Genomic DNA, 20,765 nt, shown 5'->3' on the forward strand with positions numbered 1-20,765 from the left:
TTTTTTTGCTGTACGCGGGCCTCTCACTGCTGTGGCCTCTCCCGTTGCGGAGCACAGGCTCCGGACGCGCAGGCTCAGCGGCCATGGCTCACGGTCCCAGCCGCTCCGCGGCATGTGGGATCTTCCTGGACTGGGGCACGAACCCGTGTCCCCTGCATCGGCAGGTGGACTCTCAACCACTGCGCCACCAGGGAAGCCCCAAGGAATATCTTTTTTTTAAGTGTTGTATCTTTAAAAAAATTTTTTGTTTACTGTTATATGTATAGTGCCTACCACAGAGCTTGGTAACTACAACACATAGCATGAACTCGGTAACGAAATATTGAAAGATCAAAGAGAGAAACTCCAGCCAACAAATATGTACCCAGTACCATTAAAATCATTCGTATTTTCTGCGTGTGTCATAGGTTAGAGAATCGTTTCAACTTTTGCCGGCCATGCCATTTTCGGCATTGACGTAGCTGACCCTGCACCCCTCCCACCTTCCTCTCCTTGTTAGGTGGCCGTCATGCAAGTAGAACTGACTGCCCTCCAACCCCAACTCATTCAGACCTCTGAGGAGACCGCTAAGATGATGGTGAAAATTGAAGGGGAGACGCGAGAAGCCGATGCCAAGAAACTTCTGGTGCAAGCCGATGAAGAAGAAGCCAATGCTGCTGCCGCCATTGCTCAAGGAATCAAGGTATAAACTGCTGAGAGAGAAGAAAGGGAATCAGCATTTTCAGGGTTCATCTGTTATCTCACTAGAGCCTAACAAAGTCTTGCAGAATATGCATGGTCATGCCCATCTTGCAGGGGAAAAATGTGAGGCTTGAAAGGATGCTTTCCCAGCATCACATAGCTAGTAAATGACACCTGGCTCTCTCCAGGAAGCATTATTGTTTTACAAATACTCTCCATCTCACTCAGCATCAAGTCCCATAAGCCCCAACAAGATCTAACCTTATCTCTTATTACTTTCCCCTCATTGACTCTTCTGGCCACACCAGCCTCCTAGCTATTCCCCAAACAAACACTAGGCATGTTCCCATCCCAGGGCCCTTGCACTGGCTGTTCCCTCTGGCTATCTCCTAAACCTCAATCATGTTTTTGCTCAAATGTGGCTGGTATGTCATAGGTGTGGAGTAAATATTTGTCAAATGACAGATTGTTGAATCTAGAGGACCCCATTTGAAGGTAATTCTTATACCAAAGAAGAACAGTCCTGGGAAGGGCTTCACCTATATTCAGATATTAGAAGAAAATCTGATTAATGTTCATGTTATATATTTCCCCAAGCACTTTCAAGTATACGGTTCCATTATCACAATGACTTTGGGCTTACTAATGACAGCCATCAATGTCTAGAAGTCAGCAACACTGAGGTTCAGTGGTAAATGGACTTTGCAGAGCCGCACAGCTAGTTGCTGGGATCCGACTCCAAGGCTCTTGGCACTTGGCTGAAGATGCTTGTCCCTGTGTCTCCACTTAGCAGTTAGAAATTGCTTCTGACCATTCTTCAAACAAGAGCTTGCTTCCAAATAAAATGGTTTGCTTACATTGGTCGATTCTTTTTAAGCTAATGGATCATTTCTTTCCCCCGTAACAAGGATAATAAATGATGTCAGGAGTACTGCAGAGTTGATTACATTTCATCTGCAAGCACTGTGCTTCACACGCCTCAAACGGCCCTGCTGCTCTGTGCACTGCTAAGCCACAGAGATCATTTTTATTTTATTTTTTGGGGTGTTTTTTGGGGGGGGCCTGTGTCAGGTCTTAGTTGTGGCCCACACGCGGGATCTTCATTGTGCAGCGTGTGGGCTCCAGAGTGTCCAGACTCACGCGCTTCTCTCTAGTTGTGGCTGGGAGCTCAGTAGCTGCGGCGTGCGGACTTAGTTGCCCCACCCTGCGGCATGTGAGATCTTAGCTTCCCGACCAGGGATTGAACTTGCACCCCCTGCATTGTAAGGCAGATTCTCAACAACTGGATCACCAGAGAAGTCCCCACAGAAGTCATTTTTAATTATAAATTTTTTTATCATAGAAACAAATGGTGTCATAACACATACAAAAGAATTTTTAAGAGCTCAACTTTAACACCTTTCCAATTTTCCAAGTTTTCCTCTAGTTCCTGTCTATACACGTGGATAGTTTTGGTATTGCAATCATAGCATAATTGTGATTTGCTTTATGCTTTTTAATTTCCTTAACAGCTTATCACAAATGTTTTTCCAAAATGTCATATAATCATTTTAATGACCATTTTAAGTAGGTGCTTCACCTATCAAGTAGCCATTCCCCTATTGGGCATTGAAGTCTGTTCCTTCCTGCCTTGTTTTCAGTGTTTCCAGAGTATCAACTGGAATCTCTCAACAGAGCTTTGGAGTTTTAAAAATGCAAATGCCCAGACCCCACCCAGACTGAATGAATCAGAATCTCTGGGTGTGGAGCCTGACCATGAGGATGCCCTAAATGCTCCTCAGTGACTCTGATGCAGAGTCAGGGTTGAGAATCACTGCTAGAGACAATGTTACAATTAGAGGCCTTCTGAGTCACTTAACAAACAAACTTGCTAGAATCCAGGCCTTACCCTTAGGAAAGAAGCAGAGCTACCGGGCCACTAGTTGTCTGGCACATTATAAGAAAGTGACCCAGAGCTATCAATAATAGGACACCAGGGGCACCTGGGATGGTTGAAATCTACTGAGAATCCAAAGATGTAGCTGAGCCAATCCCTGTAGTCTCCTCTGCCACCAAACCCTTTCTGAAGCTGGTCATGAGAAGCAGCAGGGGGCAGCTCTGGTCCTTCCCCTAGTCTTGCACTCGGGCACATATCCTAGGGCTGAAGGAGGGGCAAACTAAATTGCCCCTGGGACTGAGCCATTCTTACCATCCAAAGTAGGACGTTCCATTTTGATCCTGGGGACATCTAACGTGGCTCATCTGGGGGTGGGGGTTAATATAAGGAAGCCAAATAAAACCTTGCTATAAGTTTATAGGAAAAGCAGAAAACCTAAAATAAAGAATCCATGATATACACACGCGTGTATATATACACATGTGCACACACCTGTATGTAAGAAGGTGGAACCTCCTTTATTTTGTTTGCTTATCACAATAAACGTGCAGGACATAGACTTCGACACATGCTGCTTTTAACATTCTCTTTAGAAGTTTCACTTCAGTCATGGCTGTGTGATCAGTCCCTGCGCTGGGAGACTAACAGAAAATTCACTGAGTGGGGAGCCAGGGGCCCAGGATTGGAGCTTGGCTCGTTGACTAACCAGCTTTGTGACCTTGGCTAACTCATTTTACCTCTCGAGTCCTCGTTTCATTGTTGTTGTTGGAGGAGCATTTGGTAATTGAACTGCTAAATGCAGTTGTATTTGCAGGGGATTGGGTCCAGCCCTCCCCACCCCCCCGGCCCCTGACCCCACAGATACCAAAATCCGCAGATGCTCAAGCCCCTGCAGTCTGCCCTCTGGACCCGTGGTTCCAAATCTACAGGTACAGAGGGCCAACTGTAATCTATGAAATTCTGAAATCTTATAATGTTAATCTTCCCTTTTTTAAAAAAAATTGAGATATAATTCACATACCATTAATATTCACCTTTTTAAATCATGCAATTCAGAGGTTTTGGTATATTCACAAAGTTGTACAACAATCACCACTATCTACTTCTAGAACATTTTCATTACCCAAAAAGAAACCTGTACCCATTAGCAGTCACTAGCCATTTCTCCCTCTGCCTAGCCCCTGGCAACCACTAACCTACCTTCTGCCTCTGTGGATTTTCCTTTTACGCACATTTCATGTGAATGGAATCATAGAGGAGGTGGCATTTTGTGTCTATCTGGCTGCTTTCACTTAGCATAATGTTCTCAAGGTTTATCTGTGTTATTGCATGAATTGTTACTTCATTTCTTTTTATGGCTGAATAATATTCCATTATATTAGCTTTGTTTTCAAACAAAGAAATAATGGGCAAAACATATACGGTCTGCTTTTCCCAGAACTCACTACCCAGCTCTAATCTCTGTCCCCATTCCTCCTCCTTAAAGTCTTGCCTTAAACTCCACCCTGTCCCCAGCTCCACCCCTACCCCATCTCTGAGCTACAGTGCATCCCAGACCCTCACCCCATCTCTGACATTCTCTCACCCCCCATGCCTTATTCTTCCCCAAACTTGCCCTAATCCCCTTCCCATCTGTCACTCACCCCTAGGCTTCATTCTTTACTTCATCTTCTCAACCCATCCTTGATCAATGGGTATGAGGTCACTGACTGCATATATCTCTTGGGAATTCATTAAAAACCAAAAGCATGATTTTTTTAAGATCGCAAAACCGGTAAATTCTCAAATGTCCAAGGCATCCAAACCACAGCTCCCAAATGCATGCATGCTTCCCTGCTGCCTGTGAGAGCCACCCTCGCCATGCAAACCTACGGCAGGGAGCAGTGTCCTAGAAGGACACTGGGGCAGGAGGCACCTCTTCTCACTTCTGCTGCTTCCCCCAGGAGCAGAGCTTGCTTCACCCCCGGTGTGCCGGGCACGAGGCACTCACCCCTTCTGTCTCTGTACTGCCTGCAGAACGAATGTCAAGGGGATCTGGCAGAGGCAATGCCGGCTCTGGAGGCTGCACTCGCTGCACTGGACACCCTGAACCCAGCAGACATCTCACTGGTGAAGTCGATGCAGAACCCACCAGGTCCTGTCAAGCTGGTCATGGAGAGCATCTGTGTGATGAAGGGGCTGAGGCCAGAGAGGAAGCCGGACCCCAGTGGCAGCGGTAACCACCCCCCAACCCCGCACCCCTCCCGACCCAGCGGCCTGCACGGGCTGTGCTCCCCTGGCAGGAAGGCTGCCAGCACCCCCGCTCATCCGGCCCCAGGCCTGCAGGCAGTATCGTGGTGTCTTGGGGGAAATAAGAAAGGCACCAGGATGCGTGTGCGCTCACTTGTGTTTCTTCACCATCCTCTCTCCTCTCAGTCAGTAAGGAAAATGCAGCCATCTTTGGGTGAAGCCAAGCTCAGTCAAGGCCCCTGCCTACAAATCATTACAAAAATGAAGGTCATAGAGACAAGAGGACTGATAGAGAGCAAGCACACAGAGTAGTGTGTGGGTGAGAGGAAGAGAGAGAAACAGAAAGAGCTAGAGAGAGAAAGATAAAGGAGAAACAGAAAAAGAGACAGACACAGAAAGAGATACCCAGAAGAAAAAAAATTAAGAGAATGAGACAGAGACAGAGACAGAGAGATGGAGAGAAAGAGATAGAGACTGAGAAATAAATGGGGAGAGACCCAGACACCTAGACGCCTTCATATGCATGCACATAGACACGAAGAGATCCTGAACAGGGAGAGGGAGGTTGGGAGGGAAAGAAATCAGGAGGGAGAAAGACAAAAGGTGGGGAGGTGAATGAGGGAGGGAGAGACTCTTACCATGTCAGATACAGAGAGACAGAGAGAGAAAGATATGGGCGGGAGAGAGAAACAAACAAAAACAGGCAGAGAGACAGAAAAGCTGAAAGTGAGAAATGGAGACAGAGACCCCCAGAGATACAGAGACATGAAAATAGAGAGTGAGTGGGAAGAAAAGAGACCAGAAAGAAGAGAGACAGAGACAGGGAGACAAAGACACACAGAGAGAGAACAGGAGAGGTCTGGGTTGGGGATAGGGTGAGGAGGAACAAGAGCTGCTGGTGAAGGATTAGAGGGAGAGAGACAGGGGCAAGGGAGGGAAAGACTGAAACTGATGGGCCTGAGGAAGACAAGCAAACAGAAACTTAGAAGAGGAGAGAAAGGAATAGAGGAGGGAAAGAGGAAAGCTTATATAATCAAGCCTTAGAAGCATGAATAGGTGAAAATTCATTCTTAAAATCCAAATTAGATGCAGGATCTTGCAGTAAAACCAGTGTCTTAGAATTGAACAAGGACTTTATAAACCATCTCCAGTGATATTTCCTATCTTTTGAATCTTCGTATCCTTCAAACAGTCCTGCTGTTCCTCCATTCCTTCCGATGTGTTAGAAATTTCTGATCCCTCATTTGGGAGACTCTGGCTTCTGCTTCCCATTGTTTATCATTCCCTCTTCCTTGGCTGGTTTCAGGCCAAATAACACATGAAGAAATGCAAAGGTGATCAGGATTGACAAGCAGGGAGCAGACATTACAGGAGACTCCTCTAGGGAAGCAACTGAGGTATAATCTGGCTGCACCCTGGAATCACCTGGCAGTTTAAAGAATGCTAAAGCCCCTGCCCCCACTCCTAAAGATTCTTATTCCTTTGGTCTAGGGTGTGGCCTGAGCATTAGTATTTTTCTTAAAGCTCCCAGGTGATTCTAAGGTGCAGCCAGGATTGAGAACTGCTGAGATACGCAAAGCATGGCCAGGTCACAAAAAATCAGTTCTCTTCCTGGATCATTGATGGTGGGCACAGGATGCATCATTCACCTTTCTTATTTTAAAATTGAAATGAATTTTGGGTGCTATTCATGTAACCCACAGAATTTAGCCAGTACATTGGGACGGAGCAGAAGAGCAATTAAATTAGTTTTGGGTACCTTGAATTTAAACAAAGCAGATCATTTCCTAGAATGCAAACAAAAACTTTCATGGGAAATATTTCTTTGGTGTCTAAGCTTGCTTTAGGAATAGGACATATTTGACCTGTTGTACCTAATATGATATGTCAAGTACAATTTTTTTTGATGAGCCTGAACTTGGCAAGGGTTTATAATTACCTGAGTCAAAGAGTTTGACTTTTTTCTAACACATTAACAAAAGGAGCACTGCCCTGGGACGGGATCTGGGCTCACTCATTCGTTAGTCAGCATGAAGGCTGCCAAGGTGAATAGGGCCCTGCTTTGTTTCTGGGCAGACCAAGGACAGCCTTCTGTTTTGTTGCAAGTCTGCAAGCTGCTTCCCCCACCCTCACTCTTTGTCTGGAGACAGCCTCACTCACTTACTCACTCACTAGAAGGACTGATTCATCACAGGGACGGCCTAATGTGCTCCATCCGACCCACCTCCCATATTTGAAAAAGAATATTCAAAACACATACCCATGGATCCGGTTGCCCTCTTCACCTGTGACTGGGATAAGGGGCAACATTCATTCAATACATACTGAAAACTGATAATTAGGCACTGTGCCAGATTGTAGTAAACACAGAAGGAGCATACAAATGTTTTAAAATGTATACTTGATTTATTATATTATGTTAGTTTTTGAGTGTACAGCATAGTGACTCAAAATTACTTTAGATTATATGCCATTTAAAGATATTATAAGGGGACTTCCCTGGTGGCACAGTGGTTAAGAATCTGCCTGCCAATGCAGGGTGCACAGGTTTGAGCCCTGGTCTGGGAAGATCCCCCATGCCGCGGAGCAACTAAGCCTGTGCGCCACAACTACTGAGCCTGCTCTCTAGAGCCTGCGAGCCACAACTGCTGAGCCCGTGTGCCACAATTAACGAAGCCCACATGCCTGAAGCCCATGCTCCACAACAAGAGGCCACCGCAATGAGACCATGCACCACAACGAAGTGTAGCACCCGCTCGCCACAGCTAGAGAAAACCTGCGCGCAGCAACAAAGACTCAGTGCAGCCAAAAATAAATAAATAAAATACAAATTTTTTTTTAAAAATTAAAAAAAATATAAAGTTATTATAGGAATAAACCTACCATGCCACAACTAGAGAAAACCTGCGCGTAGCAACAAAGACTCAGTGCAGCCAAAAATAAATAAATATAAATTTTTTTTTAAAAATTAAAAAAAATATAAAGTTATTATAGGAATAAACCTACCTAAGGAGACAAAAGACCTGTATGCAGAAAACTATAAGACACTGATGAAAGAAATTAAAGCTGATACAAACAGATGGAGAGAAAACATTGTAAAGCAACTATACTCCAATAAAGATGTTAAAAAAAATAAAATGTTGCCAATCTAAAAAAATAAAGTTATAATAAAATAGTGACTGTATTCCCTATGTTATACAATATATCCTTGTAGCTTATTTACTTTATTCGTAGTCGTTTGTACTCATAATCCCCTTCCCCTATATTGCTCCTCTCCCCACTGGTAACCATTACTTTGTTCTCTATATCTGTGAGTCTGTTTGTTTTGTTATATTCATTAATTTGTTTTGTTTTTTAGATTCCACATATCAGTGATAACATACAGTACTTGTCTTTCTCTGTTGGACTTATTTCCCTAAGCATAATAGCCTCCAGATTCATCCACATTGCTGCGTGGCAGTATTTCATTCGTTTTTATGACTAAGTAATATTCCATTGTATATATGTATACCATATCTTCTTAATCCCATCGTCTCTTGATGGGCACTTGGGTTGTTTCCATATCTTGGCTCTTGTAAGTAATGCTGCCATGAACCTTGGGGGTGTGTGTGTCTTTTTGAATTACTGTTTTTGTTTTTTCCAGATATATATCCAGGAGTGTAATTGCTGGATCAATTTTTAGTCTTTTGAGGAACCTCCATACTGTTTTCCATAGTGGCTGTACCAATTTACATTCCCACTAGTGTATTTGAGGGTTCCCTTTTCTCCACATCCTCTCCAACATTTGTTATCTGTGGTCTGTTTGATGATAACTGTTCTGACAGATGTGATGTGATACCTCACTGTGGTTTTGATTTGCTTTCTCTAATAATTAGCGATGTTGAGCATCTTTTCAGTGCCTGTTAGCCATCTGTATGTCTACTTGGGAAAAATGTCTTTTCAAGTCTTCTGCCCATTTTTTGGTTGGATTGTTTGTTTTTTTAATATAGAGTTGTATGAACTGTTTATATATATTGGATATTAACCCCTTATCCGTCATATCATTTGCAAATATTTTCCCCCATTCAGTAGGTTGTCTTTTTGTTTTATCATAGTTTCCTTTGCTGTGCAAAAGCTTTTAAGTTTCATAAGGTCCCATTTGTTTAGTTTTGCTTTTCTTTCCTTTGCATTAGGAGATGAATCCAAAAAAAATATTGCTATGATTTACGTCAAAGAGTGTTCTGCCTATGTTTCCTTCTAGGACTTTTGCGGTTTCCAGTCTTATATTTAGTTTTTAATCCATTTTGAGCTTATTTTTATATATGGTGTGAGAAAATGTTCTAATGTCATTCTTTACATGTAGCTGTCTAGTTTCAGCGGCACTTACTGAAGAGGTTGTCTTTTCCCCATTGTATATTCTTGTCGCCTATGTTGTAGATGAATGGACTGTGAGTGTGTTTATTTCTGGACTCTCTATTCTATTCCATTGATCTTTGTATCTTTTTTTTTGTATCAACACCATAATGTAGCCTTGATTACTGTAGCCTTGTAATATAGTCTGAAGTCAAGGACTGTGATACCTTCAGCTTTGTTCTTTTTTCTCAAGATTGCTTTGGCTATTCAGGGTCTTTTGTGGTTCTATGTATGTTTTAGGATTATTTGTTCTAGTTCTGTTTTTTTTTTTTTTTCCTAGTTCTGTTTTTGGTATTTTGATAGGTTTTTGCATTAAATCTATAGATCCCTTTGGATAATATGGACATTTTAACAACATTAATTCTTCCAATCCAAGAACTTGGGATATCGTTCCATTTATTTGTGTCATTTTCAGTTTCCTTCATCAGTGTTTTATAGTTTTCAGAGTACAGGTCTTTCACCTCCTTGGTTAAGTTTATTCCTAGGTATTTTATTCTTTTTGACATGATTTTAATGAGATTATTTTCTTGCTTTCTCTTTCATTATTAATGTATAGAAAATGAAACAGCTTTCTATATATTAATCTTGTATCCTGCAACATTATTGAATTCATTTATCAGTTATTTATTGGTTAAATTTAATTTATCAGTTAAAATTATTATTTTTCTTGGAGACTTTAGGGTTTTCTATATATAGTACCATGTCATCTGGAAATAGTGACAGTTTTCCTTCTTCCCTTCCAATCTGGGTGCCTTTTATTTCTTTTCCTTGTCCGATTGCTGTGGCTAGGACTTCCAATAATATGTTAAATAGAAGTGGCCAGAATGAGCATCCTTATCTTGTTCCTGATTTTAGAGGAAAAGCTTTCAGCTTTTCACCGTTGAGTATGATGTTAGCTGTGGGTTTGTCATAAATGACCTTAGTTATGTTGAGATATGTTCCCTCTATACCAATTTGGATGAGCGTTTTTAATCATTATTAAATATTGAATTTTGACAAATCTTTTTCTGCATCTATTGAGATGATCATGTGACTTTCATCTTTCCTTTGGTTAATGTGGTGTATCACATTGATTGATTTGTGGATATTGAACCATCCTTGCATTCTTGGAATAAATCCCACTTCATCATGGTGTGTGATCCTTTTTACATATTGTTGAATTCAGTTTGTTAATATTTTGTTGAGGACTTTTTGCATCTATATTCATCAGAATTATTGGCCTGTAAATTTCTTTTTTTGTAGTGTCTTTGTGTGGTTTTGGTATCAGGGTAATGGTGGCCTCATGGAGTGAATTTGGGAGTGTTCCATCCTCTTCAGTTTTTTGGAATAGTTTGAGAAGGATAGGTATTAGCCATTCTTTATATGTTTGGTAGAATTCCCCTGTGAAGCCATCCAGTCCTGGACTTTTGTTTGCTGGGATTTTTTTAATTGACTACCAATTTGATTTCACTACTAGTGATTAGTCTGTTCAGATTGTCTATTTATTCCTGATTCAGTCTTGAATGATTGTATGTTTCTAGGAATTTATCCATTTCTTCTAGGTTGCCCTGTTTGGCAACCTGTTTGGCATATAATTATTTATAATATTATTTTATGATGGTTTGTATTTCTGTGATATCTGTTGTTATTTCTCCTCTTTTATTTCTTATTTCATTTATTTTTGTCCTCTTTTTTTGTGATGAGCCTGACTAAAGGCTTATCATTTTTGTTTATCTTTTCAAAAAAAAAAAAAACAGCTCTTCATTTCATTGGTCTTTTCTATTTTATTTATTTTTCTCTAATCTCTATTATTTCCTTCCTTCTGCTGACTATAGGCTTTGACTGTTCTTCTTTTCCTAACTCCTTTAGTTGGCAGATTAGGTTGATTATTTGAGATTTTTCTTGTTTCTTTAGGTAGGCCTGTATCACTATAAACTTCCCTCTTAGAGTTGCTTTTGCTTTGTCCCATAGGTTTTGGAAAGCTGTGTTTTTATTTTCATTTGTCTCAAGGTGTTTTCTGATTTCTTCTTTGATTTCTTCATTGACCTATTGGTTTTTAATAGTATGTTGCTTAGTCTCCACGTGTTCGTGTTTTTACCATTTTTCTTCCTGTAGTTGCTTTCTAGTTTCATACTGTTGTGATCAGAAAAAAATGCTTGATATAATATCTAGCCTCTTAAATTTGTGGAGACTTGTTTTGTGGCCTACCACGTGATCTATTCTGGAGAACATTCCATGTGCACTTGAATGTGTATTCTGTTGTTTTTGGATGGAATTTCCTGTAGATATCTGTTAAGTTCAATTGGTCTAATGTGTCATTTAAGACCACTGTTTCTTTATTGATTTTCTGTCTGGGTGATCTGTCTAATGATGTTAAGTAGGGTGTTATTAATGTCCCTTACTAATATTGTATTATTGTCAATTTCTCCCCTATGTCTGTTAATATTTGCTTTATATATTTGGGTGCTCCTATATTAGGTGTATATATGTTAACAAATGTTATATCTTCTTCTGTGGATCCCTTTATCATTATATAATGCTCTTCTTTGTCTTTTGTTATAGACTTTGTTTCAAAGTCTATTTTGTCTGATATGAGTATTGCTACCCCTACTTTCTTTTCATTTTCATTTGTGTGAAATATCTTTTTCATCCCCTCACCTTCAGTCTGTGTGTCTTTAGCTCTAAAGTGAGCCTCTTATAAGCAGCAGTCTTGTTTTTTTATCCAGTCAGCCATTCTGTGTCTTTTGATTGGAGCATTTAGTCCATTGACATTTAAAGTGATTATTGATAGGTATGTACTTAATTGCCATTTTGTTACTTCTTTTCTGGTTGTTTTTGTAGTTCTCAGTTCTTTTCTTCTTTTAGTCTCTTGTGGTTTGATCATTTTCTTTAGTCTTATGCTATGTTCCTTTCTATTTTTTGTGTATCTATTGTAGAGTTTTCATTTGTGGTTACCATGGGGGTCATATATGTTGACCTATAATTGTATCTACTTGTCTTAAATTGATAGTCATTTAAGCTTGAACACATTCTAAATGAGCTATGTTTTTCTACTCCCGTCCCCCATGTTTTGTGTTTTTGATGTCAAACTTTATATCTTCATGTTTATCCCTTAACTGTTTATTGTAGTTATAATTGATTAAACAATTTTTGTCTTTTAATCTTCATTCTAGCTTGTTTAAGTGGTTGATCCACAGCCTCTTCTATATATTTGCCTTCACTAGTGGGATTTTCCCTTTCCTATAAATTCTTACTTCTTGTTATAGCCTTTTCTTTTCCACTTAAAGAAGACATTTTAACACTTCTTTTAGGTTTGGCTAGTATTGCTGAACTCTTAGGTTTTGCTTGTCTGAGAAGTTCTTTATCTCCTTCAATTCTGAATGATAATCTTGCTGGTAGAGCATCCTAGGTTGTAGGGTTTTTCCTTTAAGCACTTTAAATATATAATTTCACTGCCTTCTGGCTTGCAAAGTTTCAGCAGGAAAATCAGCTGATAGCTTTATGGGGGTTCCCTTGTATGTGACTCTGTTTTTCTCTTACTGCCTTTAGAATCCTCTCGTTAATTTTTGCCATTTTAATTATATGTCTTGGCATGGGTCTCTTTGGGTTCACCTTGTTTGGGACTCTCTGTGATTCCTGGACCTGGATATCTGTTTCCTTCTTCAGGTTCAAGAAGTTTTCGTCCATGATTTCATCCAATACATTTCGCCCCTTTTCTCTCTCTTTCTTCTCCTTCTGGGACCCCTATAATTCAAATGTTGGCACATTTAATGTTATTCCAGAGATCTCATTCATTGCTTTCTATTTTTCTTCTTTTTTGTCTTTCTTTCTGCTCTTCTGATTGGGTGATATCTGTTATTCTATCTTCCAGATCACTAATGTGTTCCTCTGTATCATCTAGTCTGGTGTTAATTCCTTCCATTGTGTTTTTCATTTCAGTTATTGTATTCTTAGCTCTGACTGGTTCTTTTGTGTGTGTGTGTGTGGTACGTGGGCCTCTCACTGTTGTGGCCTCTCCCGTTGCAGAGAACGGGGTCCAGACGCACAGGCTCAGCGGCCATGGCTCACGGGCCCAGCCGCTCTGTGGCATGTGGGATCTTCCTGGACCGGGGCACAAACCCGTGTCCCCTGCATCGGCAGGCAGACTCTCAACCACTGTGCCACCAGGGAAGCCCCCGACTGGTTCTTTTTTATATTTTCTAGTTCCTTGTCAAAATTTTCACTGTGCTTATTTATTCTTTTCCCAAGTTCAGTTAGCATTCTTATTACTAATGCTTTGAACTGTTTATCTGGTAAATTATTTATTCCTGTTTCATTAGTTGTTTTTTAGAGTTTTTTCCTTGTTCTTTTGTTTGAAACATATTCCTCTGTCTTCTCATTTTGTTTAACTGTCTCTGTCTCTATGAAAGTACATGAAACAGTTACCTATCCCAGTCTCGATGGAGTGTTCTTGTGTGGGAGTGTCCCTGTGCAGTCTATGTGTGCCCAGTGACTTTGGTGGAAGAGCTGAATCTTGAAGTGAGCATGGGTCACATCTTTCCCCAGGGTCTGCTGGCAGCTATCACCTTGGTGGGAAGGGGGCTGGAGATGGAGGGGCTAGAGCCAGAGCCAGGTGTGAGATGAGCCTTCTCCTATGCTCAGTGGTCATCACCACCCCATCAGGGGCAGGGCAGGTCCCATGGTGCTGGAGCAGAAGCCCTGTGGGTTGGGTCCAAGCTGGTTCCATTCTCTGTAAATGTATGTTCTCCCCCTCCCATCAATGGCACCTTTATCTCAGAGGGGAGCAGTTCTGGAGCAAGGGAGGCCAGAGCAGGCACCCTGTATGGGCTAGGTGTGTGCTGGGATGGTCCCAGCACACCAGTCGGAGCTCCAGACAGCTCCTGATCCACTGCCTTCATGAGCTCCAGCAATGGATACCCTCATCCCATTAAGATGCAGTGCCAGGTCTGGACCAGCTCGGTCCACCCCCACCCCACCCCCACAAGTGCACACTCTCCTCAGCAATGGAAGCCTTCACCCTAGTGGGGAGCTACACCAGAGCTAGAGGAGCTGGAGCAGGCCGGGCACATACCGGGGCAGTGGTGGGAAGCTGGTCAGTGCCCCAGGCAGTTTCAATCTGCTTTCTTCATCTTGTTCCCGGGAGTAGGCAAGCTTGTGTGCACTCTTTATGAGTGGAGTCTCAGTTTGTCCTAAAAGTTCCACTGGTTTTCAAATCAGCTAAAGGAATTTATCTTCCTGGTGCCAGACCCCAAGGGTGCCCAATATGTGTTTGAACTCCTCACTCCCAGGGAGGATCTCCAAGCCTGTGACATCCCCTCCTCTTCTGCATCTCCTCCTAGGGGCACAGGTCCCAACCTCATTGCTTCTCCTCCCTTCCTACCCAACTCCATGCGGATCTCTGTTTATAGCCTTGGTTGTAGAAGAGTCTTTCTGCCAGTCTACAGTTGGTTTTCAGTGAGATCTGCTCCACGTGTAGATGTACTTTTGATACGTTCATGGAGGGAAGTGAGCTCAGTGTCATACTATTCCACCGTCTTGTTCTCCCCAGAAGCTTACAGCTTTGAGGGAGGGACAGACAATCAAAACTAAACCAAAACGACATCACAGATTGCCATCAATGCTATAAAGAGAATGGATGTTCTAGCCTCTGAGATGAAAGAAAATGCTCCACAGAGAGGTGGCTTTTAAAATGAGCCTGCAGTCTGCTCAGGAGCCATCTAGATGCCATTTACAGCCTAGGTTAAGAGCTCATGGTAGCGAAGCACTTGGGATCATCAAGGATTGAAGTAAGGTTCTTGTGACTGAAGACCAGGGAGCAAGGCAAAGATGAGGTGGGGAAGGTTGGTGGGCCACCCAGACCATGGTAAGAAGCTTGGGCTTTTTTTTAATTAAGATTTTATTTTTTCAGAACAGTTGTAAGTTCATAGCAAAATTGAGCTGAAGATACAGAGATTTCCCATATACCCCCTATTCCCATACATGCCTAGCCTCCCTCATTATCAACATCCCCCACCAGAGTGGTATATTTGTTACAACTGATGAACCTACATGGACACATCATTATATCCAAAGTCCATAGTTTACATTAGTATTCATTCTTGGTGTTATACATTTTACAAGTTTGCACAAATATGTAATGACATGTATCCATCATTATGGTATCATACAACATATCTTCTGCCTAAAAATCCTCTGTAAGACCTTGGATTTTTTTTTTTTTTCTTTGCCAAATATGAGAAGTAGCCACTGCAGGGCTGTAAGTTTCAGGCAGAATGTCTTAATAATAGTCTTATCTCTGTTTTTTGTCCCAAACAGGTAAAATGACAGAAGATTACTGGGGGGTATCAAGAAAGATTCTCGGAGATCTGAAATTCTTGGAGAGTCTTAAGACATATGACAAAGACAACATCCCACCAATGATCATGAAGCGGATCCGGGAAAGGTTTATTGATCACCCAGATTTCCAGCCGGCTGTTATTAAAAATGTGTCATCTGCGTGTGAGGGTCTGTGCAAGTGGGTGAGGGCCATGGAGGTGTACGATCGTGTGGCCAAAGTGGTAGCTCCTAAACGGGAGCGGCTGAAGGAGGCTGAGGGGAAGCTGGACACACAGATGCAAAAACTGAACCAGAAGCGAGCAGAGCTGAAGATGGTGGAAGACCGCCTCCAGTCCCTGAACGATGACTTTGAAGAGATGAATACCAAGAAAAAGATGTTGGAGGAAAACATTGAAGTCTGTTCCCAAAAGTTGATCAGAGCAGAAAAACTGATCAGTGGTCTTGGGGGAGAGAAGGACAGATGGACAGAAGCTGCCCGGCAGCTGGGTGTCCGCTATACTAATCTGACAGGGGATGTGTTGTTGTCCTCTGGGACCGTGGCTTACCTGGGGGCCTTTACCATGGATTATCGGGCTGAGTGCCAAAAGTGGTGGTTGGCCCAATGTAAGGACAAGGTCATCCCCGGCTCCAGTGACTTTAGTCTTAGCAACACATTAGGGGACCCTGTAAAAATTCGTGCCTGGCAGATTGCTGGGCTGCCCACTGACTCCTTCTCCATTGACAATGGCATCATTGTATCCAATTCCAGGCGCTGGGCCTTAATGATTGACCCTCAGGGGCAGGCCAATAAGTGGATCAAGGATATGGAGAAAGCAAATAGGCTGTCAGTCATCAAGTTCTCGGATACCAACTACGTGAGGACGCTGGAACACGCTCTGCAGTTTGGTACCCCGGTCTTACTAGAAAATGTTGGGGAAGAGCTGGATGCCTTTATTGAACCCATCTTGCTCAAGTCCACATTCAGACAGCAAGGGGTTGAGTACATGAGGCTTGGTGAAAACATCATTGAATACTCCAGGGATTTTAAGTTATATATCACAACCCGTTTGAGGAACCCACATTATCTCCCAGAAGTCGCCGTGAAAGTCTGTCTCCTCAACTTTATGATCACCCCCTTGGGCCTCCAAGATCAACTCCTTGGCATCGTGGCTGCCAAGGAGAAGCCAGAACTGGAAGAGAAAAAGAACAAGTTGATTGTGGAAAGTGCCAAGAACAAGAAGCAGCTAAAGGAAATTGAAGATAAGATCTTGGAGGTCCTTTCCCTTTCTGAGGGCAACATCCTTGAGGACGAGACTGCCATCAAAATTTTGTCCTCCTCCAAACTGCTTTCCGAAGAAATCTCTGAGAAACAGGAAATTGCTTCAATGACAGAAATGCAGATCGATGAGACTCGGATGGGCTACCAGCCAGTGGCTGTCCACTCTGCCACCATCTTCTTTTGTATCTCTGACCTGGTCCACATTGAACCCATGTACCAGTACTCCCTGACGTGGTTCATAAACCTCTACGTGCACTCCCTGGCCCACAGCAGGAAGAGTGAGGAACTAGAGCTACGAATTGAGTACATCATTGAACATTTCACCCTAAGCATCTACAACAATGTCTGCCGCTCTCTGTTTGAGAAGGACAAGCTGCTTTTCTCCCTCCTCTTGACGATAGGCATCATGAAAGAGAAAAAGCAAATTAACGAGGAAATTTGGTACTTCCTTCTAACTGGAGGCGTTGCCCTGGACAACCCCTTCCCCAACCCAGTTTCCGAATGGCTGTCTGAGAAGGCGTGGGCAGAAGTGGTTCGTGCATCCGCGTTGCCAAAACTGAAAGGCCTCATGGAACATTTGGAACAAAATGCTAATGAATGGAAGCTCATCTATGACTCAGCCTGGCCCCATGAGGAGGCGTTCCCTGGATCTTGGAAATTTCTTCAAGGTTTGGAGAGGATGGCGATTCTCCGATGTCTGCGGCCTGACAAAATGATTCCAGCCATTCGGAAGTTCATTGCTGAACACATGGGAAACGTATACACTGAAACCCCTACGTTTGATCTCCAGGGGTCCTACAATGATTCCAGCTGCTGCGTACCATTGATATTCGTGTTGTCTCCGGGTGCAGACCCAATGGCAGGTAAGGGCAGCATGTTGTGTGAGGAATATTAAAAGCCCAGAATGCATGGATGGATGACAATAGTTTGTCCCTTACAGCAGGAATCTCAAATTCAAATGGCTTTGAGGGTCAAGCAGTTAACAGACTAAGGCAGGGCTGGGGCAACATAAGACTTCTTCTCCTGCCTAAAGCGGGCAGCTGCTCCTCAGCTCTTGTGCATTGTGCCATCTGATAATGTGATCCCAGGATGACCAGATCATCGCTTTTTCAAGAGCAACCAGAAAGGTAGAAATCACCCATTTTTAAATCTTGATATCTCATTCAGATTTTTTCTTAAAAAAAGCCAGGGCTAGATTGAGCCAAGTGACTGGTAGTTTATCACCTTTGTCTTAGACCATTTTCTCAGACTGTTGCTTCTCTCAGCTACGCTTCTTTCTTTTCTTTCAATTTTTAAATATTTTGAGTAATTAATGCTGCATGTAATAAAAAAATAAAATAAAATAAAACAATGCAAAAAGTATAGGACTATGGCCCCATTTTGTCCCCTCAAGGGACATTTGGGGAAACATTTTTATTGTTAAAACTAGGGGGTGCTACTGGCATCTAGTAGATAGAAGCAAAGGATGCTGCTAACTATCCTGCAATGCCCAGGACAGTCCCCCACAACAAAAGATTATCCAGCCCAAAATGTAAATAGTACAGGGGTTGAGAAACCCTGGTATAAAGTGAAAGGTAAATCTTCCTCCTAACCGTCTTAGAGACAACCACTACTAACAGTTTGTGTATGTTTCCAGAAAGTGTTTGTGCATATAAAAGGGTGTGAGTTGTTGACAGAAATAGATTCGTTTTCTGTTCTGTTGGGGAATCTTAAAGCTTCAGTTTTCTCTGTTGCTGAATGAAGAAAGAATACCAGAAATGCAAATGACATAGTTGGCAGTTCTGTGAAAGCTGAGGCATTTGACATGTATCCTGACCCGGTTAGAAAGCCAGCACTTCTCCTCAAAAGCAATCAGAGGAAGGCGCTGAAATGAACTGGTACCCTTTCCAGGTTCCTACACCCAAATTATTGTTATTGTCAAAGCTCAATTCATGACCCCTTTCTAGCATCTTTTCTCCTTCCCCTTTGTCCTTTCTGTGGCAGGCTTATACAAGAGAAATGAGGGGAAACCAGGAAAAGTAGAGAAGAGAAATGGGGACAAGGTCAGAATATGGTCTGTAAAATGATGATGCTGTGTTGGGAGAGGACAGGCCTGTAAAATCCAAAGGTGTATGTAGCTTGTTCCTGTCCCTCTGTGCTAGAGGCTTGATTAGATTCAGCTGGGATAACTTCCCAGGAAACTGCAGGTACTGTGTCCCTCAGAGTGTGCCATATTAGGAGGCACATACTGTCTGGTCATCTTTTTTCATTAAGATTGATCAGTGGGTTCAGGCATTGTCAGTGTGATTCAGCTCCCGACTCCTCCACCGCCTCCTTTATAAAGTTTCCCATCAGCCTTTCACCTAATATGGTGGTTCTCAATCTTGGCTGCACATTGAAAGCACCTAGGGAGCTTTAAGGAAATCTCCATGGAAAGACGAATACCATATGATGTCACTTATATGTGGAATCTAAAATATGGCACAAATGAACCTATCTATGAAACAGAAACAGACTCGCAGACATAGGGAACAGACTGGTGGTTGCCTAGGGGGTGGGGGGTGGGAGAGGGATGAGTTGGGAGTTCGGGGTTAGTAGATGCAAACTATTATATGTAGAATGGATAAACAATAAGGTCCTATTGTATAGTGCAGGGGACTATATTCAGTATCCTGGGACAGAACATAATGGAAAAGAATATAAAAAAGAATGTATATATGTGTATAACTGAGTCACTTTGCTGTACAGCAGAAATTAACACGACATTGTAAATTAACTATATACTTCAGTAAAAAAATAAATCAAAAGCAGTCAGTGAGAAAAACAAGATTATCTCTAAAGAACAGCAGTTAGACTGACAACAAATGTCTCAATAGCAACAGTGCAATTTGTGGAATAATACCATCATTGTGCTAAAAGAAAGTATGCAAACGTAAAATCTATCTTTCAAGAATGAGGGTGAAATAAAGAGGACATCTCAATTAAAAATTGAAAGAAAGAAGAAAAAAAAAAAAGAAAATCTCCATGTGCAGGCCTCACCCTCAACCAATTAAGTTAAAATCTTTGTGGGTGAGACCCAGGCACTGTGTTTTATAAAGCTTTTCAGGTAATTTCAGTGTGCAGCCAATGGGAACCACTGACCTAATGGTTTTATCAGCCTTAGAAAATCATTACCCAGATCCATTATTTCATTAGGGGCTGCAAAATGAGGATATTTTAATTCTATCATTCCTCCCACATTTATTAGCTGGAACTCTTCTATAAAGAAGGATTTTTCTTTATCAACTCTTTGGTTTACTCTAAATATAGTTCAAAAAGGACAGGCAGAAAAGATGCTTGGTTCATACTCTTTATTTACCAGCTTTCAGAATAATGAATTGGTGCCCTAGTAACCTCCAAAGTTACTTAAGCAGTAAGATGGGGGTTTTTGGTACGATTATTAATGTATTAGTTTTAACATATTGGATGTTTCAAATATAGTGGTATTTTACTTCACTGCTGTCATTATTCTTTTTGATGCTCAGATTATTCAGTCTTTGGCCTGTGGTAGCACCTCTGTATCAATATGCTTTTCACATACCCCAGTGGTTTTTGATAACTTCCTTGCTGTGTAGAACTACCATAGATATTTCAGGCTTATCTTGAACAAATGTTTCTCCAAGGAACTCCAATTCCTTTAGCAGGTGATGGTATTTGGAGACCTGGGGTTCCCATCACTACTGAATGCATCATTGATTGCAGACCTTACTTTCCACTAATTCTCTTTTCGGCTGTATCTAACCTGCTTTTTAAATCAGTGCTTTGAGTTTTTATCTTCAATGATGGTGCTTTCCATTTCTAGAAGTTTTGTTTTGTTCCAAATCCATGTATTTTTGTTTTCTGTAGAACTCAGAATTTTGTTTTCCATAGAACTCTGAATTTTAGGCTACTGACTCAAGAAGCAATGTGGAAAAAGTAAACAATTCTTCGGTGAGAAATTAAAACTCAGGGGTGTAGATTTTTACAGTACCCTATGGTATGGGATTCTCAAGCTGA

At 41.9% G+C, this 20,765-nt stretch overlaps 1 protein-coding gene across 1 annotated transcript in view; it reads left to right on the forward strand.

Annotated features, from left to right (window-relative positions):
* DNAH3 (dynein axonemal heavy chain 3) overlaps nucleotides 1–20,765 on the forward strand; it is a 191,099-nt gene that overhangs the window by 150,580 nt on the left and 19,754 nt on the right. Inside the window, exons 50-52 of the mRNA XM_024744485.1 lie at nucleotides 500–682; nucleotides 4,574–4,772; nucleotides 15,473–17,614. Of these exons, the coding sequence (XP_024600253.1) occupies nucleotides 500–682; nucleotides 4,574–4,772; nucleotides 15,473–17,614 (2,524 nt within the window). The remainder of the gene's footprint in view (nucleotides 1–499; nucleotides 683–4,573; nucleotides 4,773–15,472; nucleotides 17,615–20,765) is intronic.

The sequence above is a fragment of the Neophocaena asiaeorientalis genome, unplaced genomic scaffold (assembly GCF_003031525.2).
Source record: "Neophocaena asiaeorientalis asiaeorientalis breed wild unplaced genomic scaffold, Neophocaena_asiaeorientalis_V1.1 scaffold91, whole genome shotgun sequence".
Taxonomy (NCBI): Eukaryota; Metazoa; Chordata; class Mammalia; order Artiodactyla; family Phocoenidae; genus Neophocaena; species Neophocaena asiaeorientalis.